At 40.4% G+C, this 19,563-nt stretch overlaps 1 protein-coding gene across 1 annotated transcript in view; it reads left to right on the forward strand.

The window, feature by feature from the left end:
- Positions 1 to 3,237: 3,237 nt before the first annotated feature.
- Positions 3,238 to 19,563, forward strand: part of ADAMTS18 (ADAM metallopeptidase with thrombospondin type 1 motif 18) — a 77,428-nt gene continuing 61,102 nt past the window's right edge. Inside the window, exons 1-3 of the mRNA XM_065662934.1 lie at positions 3,238 to 3,599; positions 3,765 to 3,843; positions 5,714 to 6,030. Coding sequence (XP_065519006.1) covers positions 3,498 to 3,599; positions 3,765 to 3,843; positions 5,714 to 6,030 — 498 coding nt within the window. The 5' untranslated portion in view covers positions 3,238 to 3,497. The remainder of the gene's footprint in view (positions 3,600 to 3,764; positions 3,844 to 5,713; positions 6,031 to 19,563) is intronic.

Genomic DNA, 19,563 nt, shown 5'->3' on the forward strand with positions numbered 1-19,563 from the left:
AAATCTACCAGCTCATTCTAAACAGGGTCATTTTCATTTATAAAGGGGTTTCCATGAAGAGTTCTCCACAAAACATTTCACCCAGCATGTGGTTAATCACCATTCCCTGTAAATGAAGGCAAAAGGTTTCTGTGCTTCACAAGAGTGAAGCATCTTCATGAGGATAAACACAAAGAAGGCATAAAGATTGAGCTGGAAGAATCCTATGGAGTGCGTACATGTATCCTGATGACCTAACAAGTATGTTGTTTGGTAAGAAATAGTGAGAGAAATGGTCAAGTAGGAATGGACAGCTGCAGAAACTGGATCCTGACTTAGCAGAAACATACCTGCTCTCATTCTACTATTCATTCAATACATTGTGACTGGCTGGTTAAAACAAGCCCTCACTGTACCTTTTCCCACTGGAAGTACTCTGCTTCCAATTATTCAATCATTTATCATTTAAATAAGGTAAAAATTATTCAAATTCAGTTCTAATAGAAATATATTTGGAAAAATAATCTAGATTGACAGAGGAAGAGGTGACAGCTAGCAGACAACAGACTTCTGTGAGTCATTTACTCATCTCAGTGGTCACGAATGTCTCACGTGATAAAGAATTTGCTCTAACAAAGACAGCAAACCAAACATGATGGCATTTTAATTCAGGGCTTATTTCTTATGCATGCCTGTCACTTATGTTGCCAATAATGTGAGTTCTGTGTGGTGCTGTACTCTATTCTGAAGACCATGACAGCATAGCTCTTGGAGAAAAAAAAAAAAAGAGTCTATAGGAATTCACAAAAAAAAAAGAGGGATTCAGAATTAGAAAGGATAAAGTTATTAAAACTAACAATCCATTTTCTCTGATGAACTAGCAAGCGGAGATAAGAACATCTAATACTTTTGCATCTAGACATCAAGGCAATGGACACTTTGTGAGCAGGTGTGGTGTGTCTAGAGCAGGCAGATATGAAGCCCTGGTTAAACCTGGGCTATGCTCAGCCTCAGTGTAGAGATGAAAGTGAAGCAGTAACTCACTGCTGGTGCAGAGTAGACACCCCCCTTACTTTCTCCTGCAGATACAAGAGAAATCATGACTTTGTGAATCATGGTACATAGACGATATCTTTATGCTGGTGATCCCTCCCCAAGAAGGGTATTACTGTCTGTAGTGCAGTGCTGCCTAAGGATGACAAGTTTCTACTGGGTCTCCACAATTTTGTGTATTCACTGATAATGGAGGAGTCTCTCATGTAGGTGGAACTCACAATGGGTGGGTACAAACAAGTAGGGGAAGAAAAAGACCTAGTGAAAACATGGCAAAACTGATCAGCGCAAAAGAAGTGGTAGAGCATCCAACTGGAGAGCTCAGGGAGAATGGAGTAGAGTCCAATCACCGACTGCAGAGTGGTAATGATTATCTCTGGAGGAATATATGCTTGCTGGTCATCTGAGGTGGGAATTGTTAGGGAGTGGGGGAAGGAAGAAATCTGTCTGCCTGCATTGTTAGTGCAGTGCTGACTGGGGAGCTTTATTTCTCTAAGGTTTTTCATGGTAACTATGTTTGCACATGGAAACGAGCTGCCTGCAGGATTCTCTGATGTTTATGACCGTCACTGCTGGGATCTTGATTGACTCGGGGAGCAAAGTGTGATGTTGTCTGTGCATGTTAACTGATCAATGCTGTTGCATACAGGCCAAGAAAGGTTGGGGTCCCCTGCCTAATGCCAACTCAAATTTGGACACATGTCATTTACAGGCATGCGAAGCAGTGTCACATTTTCTTCTTTGATCATACTCAGAAACGATAAATCCCCAGGGTGAAATCTTAACTCCACAGAAATCAAGAGCAAAACTCCCTTCGGTGGTGCTACATTTATGGCTAAGGTTGTCTTTTTCTTTCTTAAACAAGTCTTGTAATTGCTACAGAACTGCATCCATTTCCCTCCCTTCACAGCAAGTAAAATGGCAGTCTTCACAATCAGGCAGTCTACTGAAAACAGTCAGACCTGTCCGTTCAGGGTGTTGAGGGCCGATAATAACATTACAGCCCAATAATTTTATATTTTTCTCATATTATCTACAATGCACAGCGTGTTTTATATGTTCTGCTCCACTGGGACCATCATAAACCTGCAGCCAGATATTTTCATTGGGATATACTCAGTGGGAGGTGACAGGTGCACTGTTACAAAAAGGTCTTGAAACTTTATCATAATATATTCAGCAAGGTGATAATGTAAAGCCCATTGGGAAATAGCAAGAGGTGGAGGAGAAATTCCACACCTGGGAACGTATTTAATGCTTGAAGACAGCAAATGCTTTAGAAGGGAAACTGTCTCAGATCTGTCTAATCCACTGCCCCAGACAAAACCCCTGGAGAAGGAGGCAGGAAGAGGAGATGACCTCCAGCTCACCTCGGCTCCTAGTGTGCTCTCCACTCTGGGACGGTGACACCTTAAACTGACACAGCTGCTGTTTGTTCTCATGGTGAGACCCTAGCACAAAGGAGATTTCAAGTGAAATTGGACTGAGACACGTACTAGAAACCCTTCTAGCACAACAGGGAGGTCATCAGGTGAGGGACACTTCTCCACATGCAGTCAAAACCATCAGGAACAAGTTCTGCATTGGCTTCCAGCCTGGACCAGCCCCACTCACTTCAATTCTTCAGTTTCCTTTCAGATTATTTAGATCTTTAATACTTTACTGCAGTTTTCTGCAGAAGGGAAGTGTAACCTAACAGCATACATAGGAGATTAGTGAAGACCAGAACCAGGTGCTGCACTTGGCTCCTTTCACCCGTGTAAGCCACTGTGTAAAAGTCAGCTCCATGATGGACAGGAGCGCTGGATTTTGAGTAACTGGTCACAGCTGTGTTTTCTTCCCAGACAACCTAATCTTCGTTCGATTTGTTTGTTTGTCTGCCTGTTTGGGTTTGACTCCGCTCCTCTCCCAGCCTCATCACAAGAACTCGGGCGCATGTGACGGAGCCCCGTGTCTCGGCCCCTCCTTTCACCCTGCGAGGCTCCCCCGGTCCCGTGCGGGTCCCCGCAGGTGTGTGCCAGCACCAGCTCTGCTTTGCCCCGGCCCCTCCGCTTCCCCCGCCCCTGGGGGTCACCGGCCGCCCCCCGGCCCAGGTGCCTCCCCGCCCGAGTCCCAGCCCCGGCCCTGCCCCGCCACCTCCCCATTGGTCCCGCCTGCTCCGCTCCGCGTCGCCCCCCGGGCGGCGGCCGCGCCGAGACACGGCGCCGGAGGCAGCGCTGCCCCGCGGCGGCGGCGGCGGCTTAAAGCGTGCGCGGCGGCGGTGGCGAAGCGCGATCATCCGCACCGCACCGCACCGCGCCGGGCGCCGCTCCATGGGCTCCGCCGCCGCGCACGGCGGGGACGCGGCGCTGTGGGCCGGCTGCCGGAGCTGCGGCGGGGCAGAGCCCAGGTGACCATGCGGGGGATCCGGGCTCTGCCGCCGCACGCTTCGGGGAGCAGGTAGCACACCAGGTGCGCGGCGGAACATGGACTGTCTCCTGCTTGTCGGCTGGACTTTACCTGTTGCGATTCTCAGCGGCAGCTCCATGCGATTCCTGGCTCTCCCGTGGCTCGGAAGCGCTGTAAAGGCAGGTCGAGAACACTTTCTTTTGCAGTCGCCTGGTGTACTTTCAGACCAGGTTACTGTGCCGTTTCTGGTGCCTTGTCTTTCTGCCTTCCCTTGTCAAGTAAATCTCGCCCAATACTTCTTTTTTTCTCTTTTTTTTCCTTTTCTTTTTTTTTTTCTCTTGCAGACCCTTCAGCTGTGCTGCCTCTGTTGCATGTTTCATGCAGCAACTTTAACCAGTGACAGCATCAGTGAATTGAATCATGGTTTGTATTGCTCTTTCTGTGTATATGAACATTTGCGTGGATGCGTTTTTTCTGGTGGACTGAGCGTTTAAAGGGAAGAAGCCGCAGTGCTAAGGGAACATTGGAGTGAAAGCAAGTTAGCTGCTGTAAAATAGCTAACCATGGGCAGAGATTAAGTTGTTAAACCCCATGTGCAAAAGCTAAAAGGAACAATGTGTAACAGCAAAGCAAATGAATGAGATGGTAAATACACCCCCATTTACATGTGTGATTAGAAAAATGAATGCATATGTAGCCACAACAACAAAACCTCGTGTGTCTGGTACGAAAGCAATGAGACAGAAGTAATGAAAAAGTTTGGGTGGGAGAGCAGAAGAAGCCCCGCAGGGCAGGCTAAGTGAAAACAAACCTGGTGAGGAAGGACTTGTGTGAGTGAGAGCTCAGCAGCTGTTTGTTCCCAGGTTGCAGAGACTAACACTTAGATGCTGATGACTTTGGGAAGTTTGAAGTGCAGTATATGCTTTTTATTGGGTGCGAGTGGAAACAGTACAATAGAGAACTACACCAGGGTGCAGAAAGGAAAACCCTCCTGCACCCTATTGTCTGCTCGCTGGGGGATTCCCTCTCTAGCAGCTGCTTGCATTTTTTGGCCACCAGCCTGCTTAGCATCCTCAACTCCTGCCGTTGATTAACACCACTTGAGGAGAGTCAAAGCTTTTGATGTATTGTTTCCACTGTCTTAAGGAAAAACAACCTATCACTGGTAATGTTTTCTACTTAATGTGTGTCAAATGACATCTATTCAAGCAAACAGATTGATAGTTTTTGCAACATCTGTTACAACACAAGAAGCAGGATTTTTTTTTTTTTTTTTTGGAACCATGTTATATCAATTTAGGAAGAGAAATGAATTGTTTTACAGTCAGATGCATGAGCATCTTTAAGTATTCACAGAGAAATATACCTCAAAACTGAAATGCGGTTGGGAAACAGTTTGTTCAGCATAATTATTCATACAACCAGGAGTAGGTGCAAAGGTCCTAGTTCAGTCAACGGCTAAAATTCAGACCTGGCTTCCTGGATACAAGTAATCGCTGCATATGGCTAGATCAGCAGTGGTAGTGTACTTCAAGCTAGGCACCTGCTTATACAGCTACCTGAGTCATGGACTCTTTTTGTAACTTTCTTAGGTGGTTGTGATTAGATCTTGGCCTTCTTCTCACAAACAGTTTTGTAGTTTTTCACATATTTTATCAAAACAGTAAACTTCTTTAACATACAACTAGCAATGGCTGAATAAAGGTTATTAGGTAGGATGTAATCTCTTTCTGCTGAAGGTCAGTTACAATTTGAAACCCAGTCTAACCAAGTCACTACAAAGAGATGAGGTCTTGCTCAGTTAAGGCATTAATAAATTAATCCTTTAATCCATCTGAATAAGTGGTACAGTTCTACAAAGTCTCAGTCATGGTTACCCCTACAGTGATATAATATTTGCTGCCTTCTTAGGGAAGGAAAAAACCCTCTTAAGCACGAGTGGCCTTCACATTTGACAGCAATTAATACAGGGAGAGGGGAAACCCTCCAGATCTGCTGGTGATGACAAATGCCTTCAGAAGACTGATTGTGGGAATGTTCACAGCTATGCTAGTTAGTCTGTACCTCTCAGTGGGGCAGAAAAGAAACAAACACAGTTTGAGAGCCTGTGTGAGTTACAGGGGTGAATTTCTGCAGGCAAGACTATACACATGTTGCCTGCAGAGCTTTCAGGCCATTTCCAGAATGAGGGAATGCTTCCTCCTGTAGTGAAAGTTTGATGCTTACCACATTAGAGTGACACTTACCTTATTTGTTGGATGAAAAAGCTGATGCTAACTTTTTATCATTACAGATTATGTATTTGTGACACCTGTCAAAGTGGATTCCAGTGGATCGTACATTTCACATGATGTTTTGCACAGTACTAGGAGAAAGAGATCAACTCAGAGTTCAAAGAGTTCCTTGCACTACAAATTTTCAGCATTTGGACAGGAACTTCACTTAGAACTTAAACCTTCAACCATTTTAAGCAACAGTTTTATTGTCCAGGTACTCGGGAAAGATGGAGTGTCAAATTCTCAGGAACATGAAATTGAGCAGTGTTTCTACCAGGGATTTATAAGGAACGATAGCACCTCCTCGGTAGCAATTTCTACATGTGTAGGCTTGGTAAGTGTTTCTTTAAAACAAATCAGCATCGAAAGTATTTTCATACATGGAATAGTAGCTGAAGGTGATTCATGTAATATTTAGGATACCATGAACCATTGGAATGTCCTAATACAACTAGTTGCTATTGCTTTTAACAGAAGAGATTTTGTTATAGCCAATGAGCTGCTTCACGCCCTTTGTGGTTTTTGATTAGTCTCTTGGGGTAAAAAGCACAGAAGACTGGCTGGTAGTCCTAGTAATTATACCATATCAATTTTTATTTGTTTGTGATAAGTGGTACGTTTTTTGCTTGCTTTTAAGTAAATGCCATTCTGAACTAGTATGAATAAAGAAAAAAGAAATCAATCTGTAAGCTTGTAAGAAAAAAATATTACACCTAGGTTTGTCAATTGCATTAAGGAAGGGCGATTTCTCTAGCTCAGCAGTAGTTATGAACCAATTTCCCTTCACTTCTTTTGGCAATTCCAGCCTTGTTTGGGATTATAAATTTGAATTAGTTGATCTCTTATGAATGTGTTAAATATTATCATTGCTTATTTTCCATTTATGAATGTCATCCAAGCTCATGAAAAGTTATTACTCAGAAATGATTTTTTCAATATATATTTGACAGTGCTCATTGCCTTCAGAGAAGTCTTTATTGATGTAATCCAAAACTAATAAGTTATTGATGTCCTTAGGCTTAAGCCTTGTACTTGCAAAGTAGTCTCCTATGGATGTGGATGAAAGCAATGACATTTGAGCATAAGGTGTATAAAACTACCTGTATGCTTTGTGGTTGACTGAGGTCCAGAGGATATGTTGGGTCACCCTCTAGAAATCTGTTTTGCAAAGGTACTTGTCCATAAGGGCTATTAAACTGTGTGACCAGACCAAAAAAGGAGCACTTGAGACACCCAGTGTTTCCTTTGAAATAGTAATCTGTGACTTGAAGTCTGTTGGTTAGGAAGAGCTGTTGAATACTGCTAAGTGGTTGAAGTAGTCTGAATTATAATTTGAATGCTCTACTTTATTTATTTATTTATTTATTTATTTTAAATTCTTAACAAGTTAGAGGAATTAGTATGTTATAGTTCATTTGAACAGTTGAAAGTGTGACTTTGAAGCAGGTGCCAGGTACTTGTTTTATAACTTACATTTGTGTTAATATCAGATGTGCTTAGCTGTTTCTGTGGAAACTCGATTTTCACAGCTGCTAGCTTTATTAATGCAGGAAAAAAGCCTGTTCTCACTTAGTGTTTGTCCTTTCCTATAAAGTGCTCTACCTGCACATAGCAGTTACAGTTTGGGTGATCTCCCCTGTTTGGTCACGTTTTGTTTTTTAACATGCCTTATGAGCTAAATGAAATTGGGCTTGTCAAGTCTTGTCTGGAGAAGGAAGGTTCAAGTCTGCCTCAGGTCACAAAGAAACAGAATGTGGTGATTTTAACTGAGGCTGAAACGGATCTTTTACCACTGTCTCGACATAGAGATTGTTATGACTGGTAAGATTCACTTAGAAAAGATCCAGAAACTGATCAAAAGAGAATAAATATTGCCATGAATAAATTTATTATGGCAGTACTTAGGTTTTTGCAATACCTTGATTATCAACAATTAGAATCTTTAATCAGTTTCAAGGTTGAGTAGATTTCACTTTAAATTGTTATTTTAAGCAGGTAAGTGAAGTAAACCATTACTTATAATAATCTCCTGCAGAGTAGGTATCACAAAGTGTAAATTTTTTCCTCTCCCTATCCATTTATTAAATAATTTCAGTGCACATAATGAATCCCAGGGAAATTATCAACAGGATTCTTACTCATTCAGCTTGCAAGGCTGCTTTCTTAAAACTGTGTCATCAGCTGTCTATAAAGACAACCACGTCACTTTTCACTGTGATCCAAATTCAGTAATCATATGTTAAGTCTGGAGGCTGTGCTCTGATCAAGAGAACCTTGTGAATAGCTTCTATATCCTCTTTGCACCAACTACTTTTGTCACTTGGTTGCCCTTCTTTCCTATTTGCTTTGTTCACTGCAATTAAACCAAAAGTGGTGTTTCTTCTATATGGTTGGTAGCACTAATCTTTCCATTGTTCCTTTCATTAGCAATAGCTTCCCTACAATAAAACTGCAGTGACCCATTCTTTCAAGCCTGGAACAACACAATGTGATTTGGAAGCAATTGCATTTCAATAGACTACAGGGACTCTTTGATCTAATTTTTTGGATGACCTAGAGTATTCAGTCATTCAGCTGTCTGTTATCTGCCATTGCCTGCAGAGTAGACTTTCAAGAGAGTCTATATGAAATGGTTTGTTAGGCAAGATGACCTTAACACTGGGAAGGGGCAAGAATTTGTTGTTTTGGTACAGATCTGTTAAGAGATGTGTATCTTACTTGTGTTTCAATAGCTTAGTTGACAGTAAGGCCCCACAGTTTTATGCCGATTTGCTGATTTGAGACCAAACATTTCCATCAGTCAACACAATTTTCTTGATGCATCAGAAAGCAAAACTTGGGTCTATGATCTATCTGAATAAGTGCTTTAATATGTTAGCATTTTAGGAGAATGTGTACAAGTTTATTGTGAGTATTGTTTCTTGTCTCTTCATCATCAAAGTGTTGAGGTGCTTTGATTTTTCAATGGGAAATTTGCTTTCTTCTGTCTTCTGCCTTTTCCTGCTTCCTTTATTTGCTGGAGCAAATATGTTATGCAGCAAGAAACCCATGATTATATCTTTTAAATGAAAGTATCTTGTATGCAAATAATCTTCTTTCAATCTTCCTACAAGTCTGCTTCACCCTCAGACATTGAGTAGCAACATCATACTTAGTGATAAGAGTACAACAGATGCATTAAACCCAGGCTTATGTTGTACATAGTACAGATTTGCTCAGTTATTTTATCAAATTTGCTCAGAAGATGGATGTACTTCACTCACCTTCAGAAAAATGTGTTCTGAACTATCTGTGGAAAATATGATACATTCCTTCCAAAGCAATTGTGATAATTTTGTTCATTTTCATGTATTTTAATACATTCTCACTTTCAGTGGTATGTTTTGTGTGGGTTTTTTTTAAACTCTTAAAACCTTGGGTTAATGGTTTCACTTTTATTAGTAAATACAATTCAAGTTTCTCTCTCTGGCATCAGGTTAATGTGGCCCAACAAGACACTAATGCAAAATTTTTAACTTCTCTCTCCACTGATATTCATTATTATTTGTAATAAAGGTCCTGCATTACTCCAGCATGGCATCTTGGAATTTCCTTCAATCCCTTCAGCAGTCCCAGCTGATATATCCAGACCACTGGTTTGTCTTGCTGGGTCATCCTTGGCTTGTATTCTCCAATTCAAGCTATTCATTCTTCTCAAATTAATTTTTTTTTCAAACTCCTGGCTTGAGCTAATTCTTACTTAATTGTAATTATATTACTATTTTTATTTAGTAATATAGTATTTCTTATGATTGCCTTTAGCAATTAAATCTAATTGGGAAGCAGACTATGCCAAATCCACAGAATACAGGGAGAGGTGGTGTCAGTTCTTCAGGAGGAGATGGTGCTGGCTGCTGTTAGAATAAAAGATTGGTTTTAGGACTTTTCATGATGACATTGTCTCTGAAAAACTTGCTACTGTCTTAGTATGTGTATAAACTGTGTGGTTGTCTCTCTCTGTATGCTAGTTTTTGTCTCCTATCCCATTATGTTGGGTCTATGCATACATAATCTCTTGTATAAAGTGAGCTGTTTGCAGTCATACAGTAAATTAGACCCCCGGAGTTGTCAGTAGTCAATTTGTGTTCTAGAGAGATTCTTGAGAGTAACTTATAACTGTGCATTTTGGAGCAGAAGTAATGTTCCCCTTCTGAATAAGAGCTCTCTCTTACAAAGTCAAAGAAATTTACACTATAGTCCCAATACACAACACAGAAAATAGGGAACATAATAAATGAGAAATTTATTATGTAGCATTTGTGGGGATATTGATGCTACTTGTCAGAGTAGACAGGTAAGGATATACAGCAAGTACAAAACGTTCACCCAGAGGAAAGAAACATACAACATGAAGGAACTCTCCTACGGTTACATTGCAGAGTAAACAGGTATGTGTATTCTGTGTCAGAGAGAAAATTAGTACAGTTCAGGTCCTGTAAAACTATATGAAACACAGGTTTATTGCCTAGGCCAAATTCAGCCCTATGCAAGTGCACTGGGCTGGAGGACTGAGAGGCTGCACCTGCTTACACTAGAGGTGAATGTGGGCCGTTCTCTGTCTTTTATTTCTGTACCTCAGTTAGAACAGTGGAGTCAGCTTCACGCACTAGCTATTGCCCTCCTTTGGTTTTGGTAAGATGTGATTGAATCTTTCATTATAATGGGCCTCTTTCTTGTCTCAAGTTCTGTTATGTTTGTTAGTGTCTAGTCAAGGGAAGAGAAAGAGGAGGGAAGGATGCATCATGTTACACTTGCTGAGCTGTCAGAGTCTACAACTGGAGAAAGGGTTGGATGTAGCACTGAAAGATAAATAGGAGATGTATTAATTCAGTGGAAGTTGTGTGTGCATGTCTGAGGGCAGAACTTTGTTCAAAGTATCAGAGAAGCCACAAAATTACAGCTTCTTAACACAGTCTGGCCACCTAAGAGGCAAGCAGGCAAAGCAATTCATGTACCCATTCTTTGTAGTTGTTTAATTGCACCCCGTATTAGCATTATTTAAGTTCATGCTAACAACAGCCTCTTATTCCTCGAGCTCACACTTTAAGTCTAATTAAATATGTTGAGACAAATCCCAAGGTTCTTCTGCAGACAAACTCAAAACCAGTGAGCCAGACTGCTGGTAAAAGGACAAAATAATTGCTGCTCACACTGAGGTTCCTTTAGAAACCTACAGCTGTAAAAATAGGACAAAATTTCACCCTCTGGGACCTTGAAGAGAAGCTAAGTACAGAGCTGGTGATTTGACTCATTCTCAAGACTATTTTTAGTCTACCCAGAAGCCAATATACAAATCCTACATTTTCTGCCGTTATACCAGCATAACATGAACAGCATCTGGCATATGAGTTCCTTGACTTTCTTTATATTCCCACACCATTATATCTCCATCCTTTATAAAATACAGACTGTGTTTTACAGGAGCATAATTTTCTTCACTGGACATTTTGCCATTATTCTTTCTGTAATATGGTAAAGATGAAAATACGAAAAAGACTTACAGAAAAATGAGGTGACAATGGGAAAAAGCCATATTCTTTAAGATATTTTAAATTATACTAGACAAATAAAATACACTGTTTCTGGTCTCAGCATTGGTTTGACTACTGATGAATTGTGTGATTAGATCACTGATTGTCCTTCTTCATATCTGTATGATAAGCTTTCTGCTTAAGGCAGCAATATGCTAGGCATTTTGTCCCTACTGGTTCCTGATGGGTAAGAAATGGAATTAAAGAAGAGAAATGATGGAGAAAACGTCTGCTTCTGCTGGACAGGAAAACTAATAGTGGTTGCATTCTCCCATGGTTTATATAAAAAAAGCCCTGGAAGCCTGGAACATGCATAGGGGAAATCCTTTGTCACTGAGAGTGTTTTGACTCCATCAGCCTGAGCACAGTGTGCTGTTTAGAAGAGCAGCTCACAAGAGTGCCCACAGGAGTTGGTCCTCAGTCATTTTTGTTTGCTCCCTTACTGCTGCCAATAAGAGCATGGAAATTATTTATTGGTGTATTTCAGACCAAACTTCAAGCTGTTGCAAGCACTGCTACTTGCACCCTTAAAGCAAGTCCAGAAACAGGGAGCCATCCATTTGTACATAGATAGGCAGTTCATCCTGGCCTTTCTTGTTAAGCCTAGTCTTATCATAAGTTCTAAAGCAATTAGTAGACTCTGTCTATACTTGAAACATGAGTATTTTTCTTGTTGTAGCAAAGTCTTTCCACACAACTTAGTTCCCACACTTTCCCTGGTCCATTAGAGTGAAGCTTATAGTCAAATGTCCTCATAAGGGTCAGAAAAGGATGACCTGTCTGCACAGACTTGACCTCTTCATAACAGGATGTCTTTGATGTAAATGAGGGTTTTTATTTTAAGCGCCACTATTTTCATTTGGACCATCTCTGCTGCTAAGATGCAGCATACTCTGTTCTGAACAGCTGTACCCTGCTGAACATATAAAATAGGTCCCTCTTTAGAGGCTGATTCTAATAACTAATAGCAACTTTCAGTCACTAATAATTAACCTAAACAAGGTTTTATTTCTATCTTTTTCCCCTTCTTCCTCTACTTCAGAAGTGTTTGAGGAAGATACCAGGTTTGCAGACCTGGAGTGTAAAGGCTTTTGTTTACCCAAACCACAATGATGGTCTGTGAAAGTGTAGTTCAAGTCCAACTCAAGCAGACCACTCCTGACCCGCAGCAGTAGAGCGGAAAGTACAGGAGTTATCTTAGTTGTGCCCTGGCCCCGCCGCACCATCCACTTGATCTGAGCAAACAATGGGTTCAAAACTGCTCTTAAACTTTTTGTTTCTTTTTCTCACAAGCTTACTCCCTCAGCCTCCCTGCACAACCAGAGCCCTGACTGTGGTGACAGCTTTGTGATTTGCACACTCGTACTCAGTTGGGAACCTGACTTTGATTCAACGTAGGCTTCCAGTTATGACTGGTCTGGGTGGTTGCTGGGAGTTTGTTACCAGCTCCATAAGTCCCTTTTGTTTATTTTGGCATGTGCAGTTTTTGTCACAGTTGTGTTTGAGTCTACAAGACATTTAAGATAATGTTTTCTGATTTTCAGCTTTTTAGGGAAGGTTTTGTATTTTTGATGCATGACATGTCCCATGCTCTTTGAAAGAGATAGTAGGTTGATCACTGGGACTGGTGTCCAGTACTGCAAAAAGTGAGAGAAAGATGGAAGTTTAAACGCTGTTTTCAATGTCTGTGGTCTTGAAATTTACAGTCCATGGATGAGGGCAAGGTAAAAGCTGGGACCATGCTAGACAAAGGCATCAGAGCTGTGATGCCAATTATTTATCTGTCAATTCTTTAAGACAATTTCAGAGCTGTTTGAGTCTGATCTTATTCTTTCCTGGGCATGAGTAATGTTGACTTAACAGACATATAGTGCTTTAGGGATTTTCTAGAAAATACCATTTTTTTTCTGTTCGGAAGTTGTAGTGTCCAGTGATACTGACAACAGCCCCACTAAAGTCAGAAGCCTTTTTGGGCATTGGAAGTGTTCCCTCTGACTTGACTCCTGTCCACATACAGAAGCTGTGATCCATGTGCATCACTTTGTAATGGTCTTCTCTTAGTGAGCTGGCAGGAGAGGGATTAAACGTAGTTATCTTAGTTATTATGCTAGCAGTGAGAGCTACAGTGAGTTTTATCAGCTGCAACTCAGACTTCAGTATCTTTTTCTAAAAATCACTCATTTTGTATTAGGAAGGCTCCGACTAGCCCTTTAATGGTATCTGAATTGAACTTTAATGGGTAATTACATTACAAACAAGGTTTTCCTCTGTCTTTCTGATCATGTCACTGGGAGCAGAAATGTTGGTTCTTTCTTGCCTCTTTTTATCCCATTTTAATCCCAATTCTGTTGCTGCAGGTCTACCATAAATTACAGTATGCTAAAGGAATTTCCTATTGATTTGCTTTGACAGTGATTTGACCAGCTATGCGAATAGCTGATGGAAGCAGAACTTATCTTTGGTTCAGGCAGTAAAGCATTGACTAAATCTTTGAGGTAAACATTTACAGAAGAAACCTGGAATCGTAATGCCTTGCAGCTCAGCATAATTTACAAACATGTATTAATTAAGCTTCAGTGCTGGCTTTACTGTGTGTTAGATGAGAACAGCATCCTGGTTCATAATAGGTTGACATCAGTAACCTTTTATTGTTTATCGTGCTCGGAAGTCACTTAAGAATGAGGGTGAAGAAATGTCAAATAATCAGGTCACACACAAGTGAATGAGTCTTGATGGTTGAAGCTCAGTACCGTGGGAACCATTATTGTCCAGCGTAATTTCTGGAACATGCAAGTTAATTTCTTTTTTACAGCGTGAGTTCATAAGCTAGGGAAATCTATAAACAAGCTGTACAGTCAGATGAAAATCCTTTCCCTCAGTCTCATATGTGACTGCCCAGCTGGTTCCTGCCAAGAAAATAGTGAAAGAAAAAGGTTTGAAGACAAAGATAATAGGTCTTGAAGTTATTCTTACTGGAATAACAAGGCCCAGCACAAACCTGCTTAATAGTAGAGGAAGCTGAGGCAATAATGTGATATTTACTTGCACAGACAATGGGGTGTTGCCTTTTCACTCTCCTGTGGCATTAGCATTTCTAGCTGCCCCACTATGTACACAACACACTCATGGCTTTATCCTTGAGGACTGGATTCTTGCTGTTCACAGTGGGATCACTTGAATGCTTGTGCTTGCCTGCCTAATATATGTTAATTGAAGGACTTTTGTGTCTCAACATCTTTATTAATATTAATGGAATGGGATTTTTAATGGACCTATACAAAATATGCTTGACCTAGCTTGAGCCCTCACTTTTGTTTTTATACTCTGCAGCACAGTGCGGCTTCCAACTAATTTAAGAACGTAATATTATATTCTGTGGTAGAGTACACAAACTAATGAAACATGGATTATTCTTCAGATCTGCAGTTTCTTTGCCATGAGATATGGAATGTATATAACACCAGAATAAAATTAGTTTTGTTTTTTTTTTTTTTTTTTAAATTGTGAAATTAAAACCAGATTTGCTTTTTCTTTGTGCAAATTATTGCACTTCAGTGAAAAGAGTGAGCATGTAAAAATAATCTTATCTTGACCAGCCTTGGCTTATGCAACACACTCGTTCTTTTTTTTCTAGGAGGAAGTCATCGAAACAGTAAGTCTTAAAATTAGGCTAGGCTAAACCTCAAGATATATTTTGAGTTAATATTGTAACTAAAGCATAGTCTGCTCATGGTAAGTGGTAGGTGTAACTGCTATAACACAGTGATGGAGAAGAAAGTTTAAACTTTTCTAAAAATGTGGCTACCTAGTTTCATTTATTGTTAATGCTTGACAGAAAGTTTTGTTATTTGTTTTGTCAGATGCAATTATAAATTAAAGACTAAAATACCACTCAGACTAGGGACGAGATTAATTTTCTCAGACACTATAGATGATTATAGTATGGGCAAGAAAAACGCTTCCATCACTTGCACCTTTTTGTTACTTTTTCTGACAAAAGATCATTCCCTATAGTCCACCATGTTACACTGTTTGCAGCAGATGTCTCTGAAATCACTGTAGAGACCAGACAACTGCAACACTATCTCGAGCCTCCAGGTTTTGTCTGTTTACTAACTTCTCTTCATGCTAGAAGCTATGGGAAGGCTATAGGGATGTTCTTTGCACTCCCAACCTCTCATATCGACGATCAGATCGTTATCCTGCATCTAGCAGCAAAAGCTTAAGTAAAGGGGTGTAAAAAGACAATTTCCAGGCTGAGACATAAGTGAGCAGCTTATGTCTACTGATTCCTGTAGCACAGTATCTTCCACTCTTATTGACAGGTCATTGCTGTCATTGCTTATGGGTTTTATCTGAAGCTTGTAGTGACTGAAAAGTTTTATGCTGACTGCTTCAAATCAGAACCTGGCCTTAGGAGTGTTCTCTTTTCTTCCTCCCTACATCATCCGGGACCTTGATTCCAGAGGTTCGCCATTTTCTTGGGAAATGTTACTACAGTTACTGTTTGATTTAGAGAGACATTTTGCAAATGGAAAGTACCACTGGCTCATTGAGAAAGTGAAGCATGTTCATTTGTACTGTGGACCCCAAAACATGTCTTGTAAATAATCCACGGTGGCACTGTATAATCAGATTTCACTGAATCACAAGTTAGATGGAAAAAATGGCCTACTTGTAGGGCAGAGAAACCTGTCTGTAGACTAACCATCTGCTGTTCTCATGGACAACTTAGACTACTAACACCCTCTAGTAAAATGAGGCAGGAGTTCAGGCAGTTTCCCAGAGAACCAACTTTTGCTGTTGGAAAATGCACCAAAGGGCTTGGTATCTGGTGCCTGAAGCTGCCAGAATTGTTTCAGTGTACTAATGCCAATTGTTTTTGTTCTGCTATGCTGCCAGAGTATTGTGACAATGGAGTAAAGGAAGCATGACGGCCACCAAAAAATACAAAGTCAAGAGTAAATGTAAAGACATTACTTGGCCGAATCCCAATCAAGTCCTGATGAAGCTTGGCATTGGAAGTAAAAGAGGGAAGTAGGTTTTGAGGCTTGTTTCCCTTGTTAGACAGGAGAGGGACTTCAGTTTTAGATCTATAAAAAATCTGCATTATCACTTGTCATCCTGGGAACACCTGTAGGAGGCAAGTCCTCTCTCATCTTCTGCTTTTGATAGAAGAGCTGAATAATTTCAGACAAGAGAATGTAGTTTGTTCTGAAATAGTTAATTGATTTTTCCTATTCCTGTGATTCCTCTGATTACCAGAGAGTCCTGGGTGGTCATTTTAAATGCCTGAGGCATAGACAGTCCTGTGGTTGTCTCTTCTGCCATTCAGTAACTATATTCTGTACTGGAAAAATAGTAATTACCATTTAAATCAACACCTTTGTGGTTCTTCCAGGAAGGGACTTAAATTTTAAAGAGAGGGTTGATGTGATTTGTCTCTGACTTTTGTGGTAGGTGGATGGATGTAGGGTTACTGAAAAAAGTAATAATGTAGGGAATGTATATCAGTATTGAATGACTTCTATCGTTATATGTTAAAGGAACTTGCTTGGAGAACTCTTGGGGAAAAAAAATCAGATTGGTGAAATTTGTGAGAATTAGTATAAATTATTTGAAATACTATCAAACTTTGGTGTCCTATTCTAGCCCTTTCGAGTGGTTCAGTGCAGATATATAAGAAAAAGCCCTGGACAAGGGTGATCAAATGTGGAATCGTGAGCTGAAACTGTTCAAACAGGATGGGGAGTGTAGTTTAAACCCTCTCTTATCTCACCAGTGTCCATACCCATGCTGCCTCTCCACAGCCAGATGTCTGATTGATTCATAGCAACTGATGGTCAGTTTAAAATTTCAAAGCTTTTAATTTCCTTGTTCCTGACAGATAAAGAGGGTGGGCATTTCCTGATAATGTGGTATACATTCAAAATATTTAAGTTCCCTATGGTGCTATTTGTGGCTAATTTAGTTCCATAGCACATTAACGCTGCTGGCTTTATGCTGTGGGAGGAGTGTGTGGTGTAGCATGCTGTGAAGAGAGGAAATGTTTCACAACAAGAGGTCCTTCTAGCTTTTCCTCTGTTTACATTACCACCTGGAAAGCAGAAAAGGTGGAGTAAATGACTGATGATCCAGATGGATTGCATGAACAGTCACATCTTTAGTCATGACACATTAAGCTGGGCAAGTTCACACTGGAGAAGTGACAGGATTGCACTTTAATTCCTGGAAGTATATCTATTCTTACGTAGGAAAATACGTAGGCACAAATAGGGCTTGAGTGCCTTCATGCTAGAAATCTTTTGGCCATCAGTGCCCCTTTAGCGGCCACTGAGCAGCCAGATTATTTGTGGGAAAATCAGAGATACACTAATGTGAGGGACAGAGGCTTGAGGACATTTAGCAAAAAGTTAGAATGATAGATCAGTGGCTGTGCAAATGATACAGAGTTTCAGAGAGACTCGGGGTGGGAGGACCACATCTTTTACTTTTCTTAATTAATTTTTCTAATTCTTGCCTATGAAAGCAGAGAAATTATCTCATTTATGAGAGTTGGTGTGCTTTGACACACTACTTGTTTGGCTCATGCAGCACTTCTCAGCAGATCAAGCGTATCCTGATTTCTAAGCAAGGGCTGAAGATACAACAGCAGCTGAACTGTGCAGCACTTCTCTCAAGTTATGGCTGAAGTTACTTATTTCATGCCTAAAGTCCACAGAGAGCAGCTGGGGGCTGCAGTGTGACATGAAGAGAAAGGTCTTGTGTTCTGTGGTATCAGGGGAGAGCAGAGAGACAATCAGGCCCTGGGACTGGGACCTACAGAGGAGATTGAAGTGTCTAAAACACACACTTCCATGATGTCCCAGAGCCTCTGTGATCATGACAGCACATTCCTCTTCTTGGAGCTTTTTTCCTAACCTATGCTTAACCTGACCTTTGCTTAACCTACTGTTCAGCAGATTCATTGCACAAAGAGGGTCAGACTGTCTAGGAAATTTTGCCTCCAAAATATTTTGCTGGTTTTGTTTTGGTTTGGGTTTGTTTTTTCTTATAAATCCTTTTATAACTGCAGCATGCTGAGTTGTCAACAAACTCCAGATAACTGTATCTTCCTTGACTTTATTACATTTCTATTTCAATAAGAATGCCTATAGCGTTTAGCATAGTGCTAACATCTGTGGCAGTAGTTTTTTAGGTTTCTTGGACTAATTTGATACAAAGTATCTCACAGAATAGAAAGTTGCTTTTAGGCACAACCTTCTCTTTGCCACTCTCCCTTTTCTGTTTCCTGAGATCATCATGCGATTACTTAGGCTCCATAGACTGTATTTTGAGAGCCTAATATGTAAGGTAGTACACGCACACTGAAAATACTCCTGTGCAAACATTTTCATGAAGAAATGCTGTTCACTTGGTTGAAAATCAATGCAAAAGGTGATTGCTAAAACAGGAATAAAAGCCCTCCCTTCTTCGGCCAGTTTCTCTGGGACTTTGTAAAAGCAGGATACTTAATGTCCTATCCTTAGCTTCTTTATCCTCTCTTCTAATTTCTCATTCTCAAAGGTGTATAATAGAACTGCTTTCTTCAATGAAAAGACACAAGTAAATGCTCCCACGCCATCTTTCAGACTTTTCTTAAGAATTATTCCTGCTGAAGAGTTGTGTAATTCATAGGCTTAGAGTTAAGTCTGCTTATGGTAAATTCAGAGTAACCTTTCATGACCAGTTTAGTACTACAGGCCTATTCAGTAAGTACAAATCAAACATGGACCTGAACACCTGGAAACTGTCGTGTTAACACTCCAAACACTGGTTGAGACTTGCGTGTTGTACTCTGACCCTGTCAGGAGAAGTAAATTGATGGGTTGAAGGGTGGATTTACCTCTCTTTATACTCAATATCTGGATCAATATGAAGGTAATATTACTGTTTCTATTTAAGCATTATGGCATGATGTTTTATTTCATACCAAACCAGGATCGATTTGTGGCAGTTTTTGCATGCCATTATAGTTAACTTTGTTACTAATATTTCTGTAGTCAGGCAATTGCACTGAGAATCTTTTGTCATCAAAATTTTGTTTATAATTCTATTAAATTTTTGTAGTCTGTGACAAATCCACCCAGGTTTTCTGCTTTTAATTTTGGTGTGGTTGCACAGCAGAGCAGTTATAGCATGATCACCTTTGTGCATCATTCCCTTGAATAGAAACATCATAGGCTAATTTATGGGAGAGAAGAGTGTGAACGAGTGTGCACAGTTTGAAAGTAGGACAAGGATTAAAGCAGTATGTC

Source organism: Lathamus discolor, chromosome Z (genome assembly GCF_037157495.1).
Source record: "Lathamus discolor isolate bLatDis1 chromosome Z, bLatDis1.hap1, whole genome shotgun sequence".
In the NCBI taxonomy this organism is placed as follows: domain Eukaryota; kingdom Metazoa; phylum Chordata; class Aves; order Psittaciformes; family Psittacidae; genus Lathamus; species Lathamus discolor.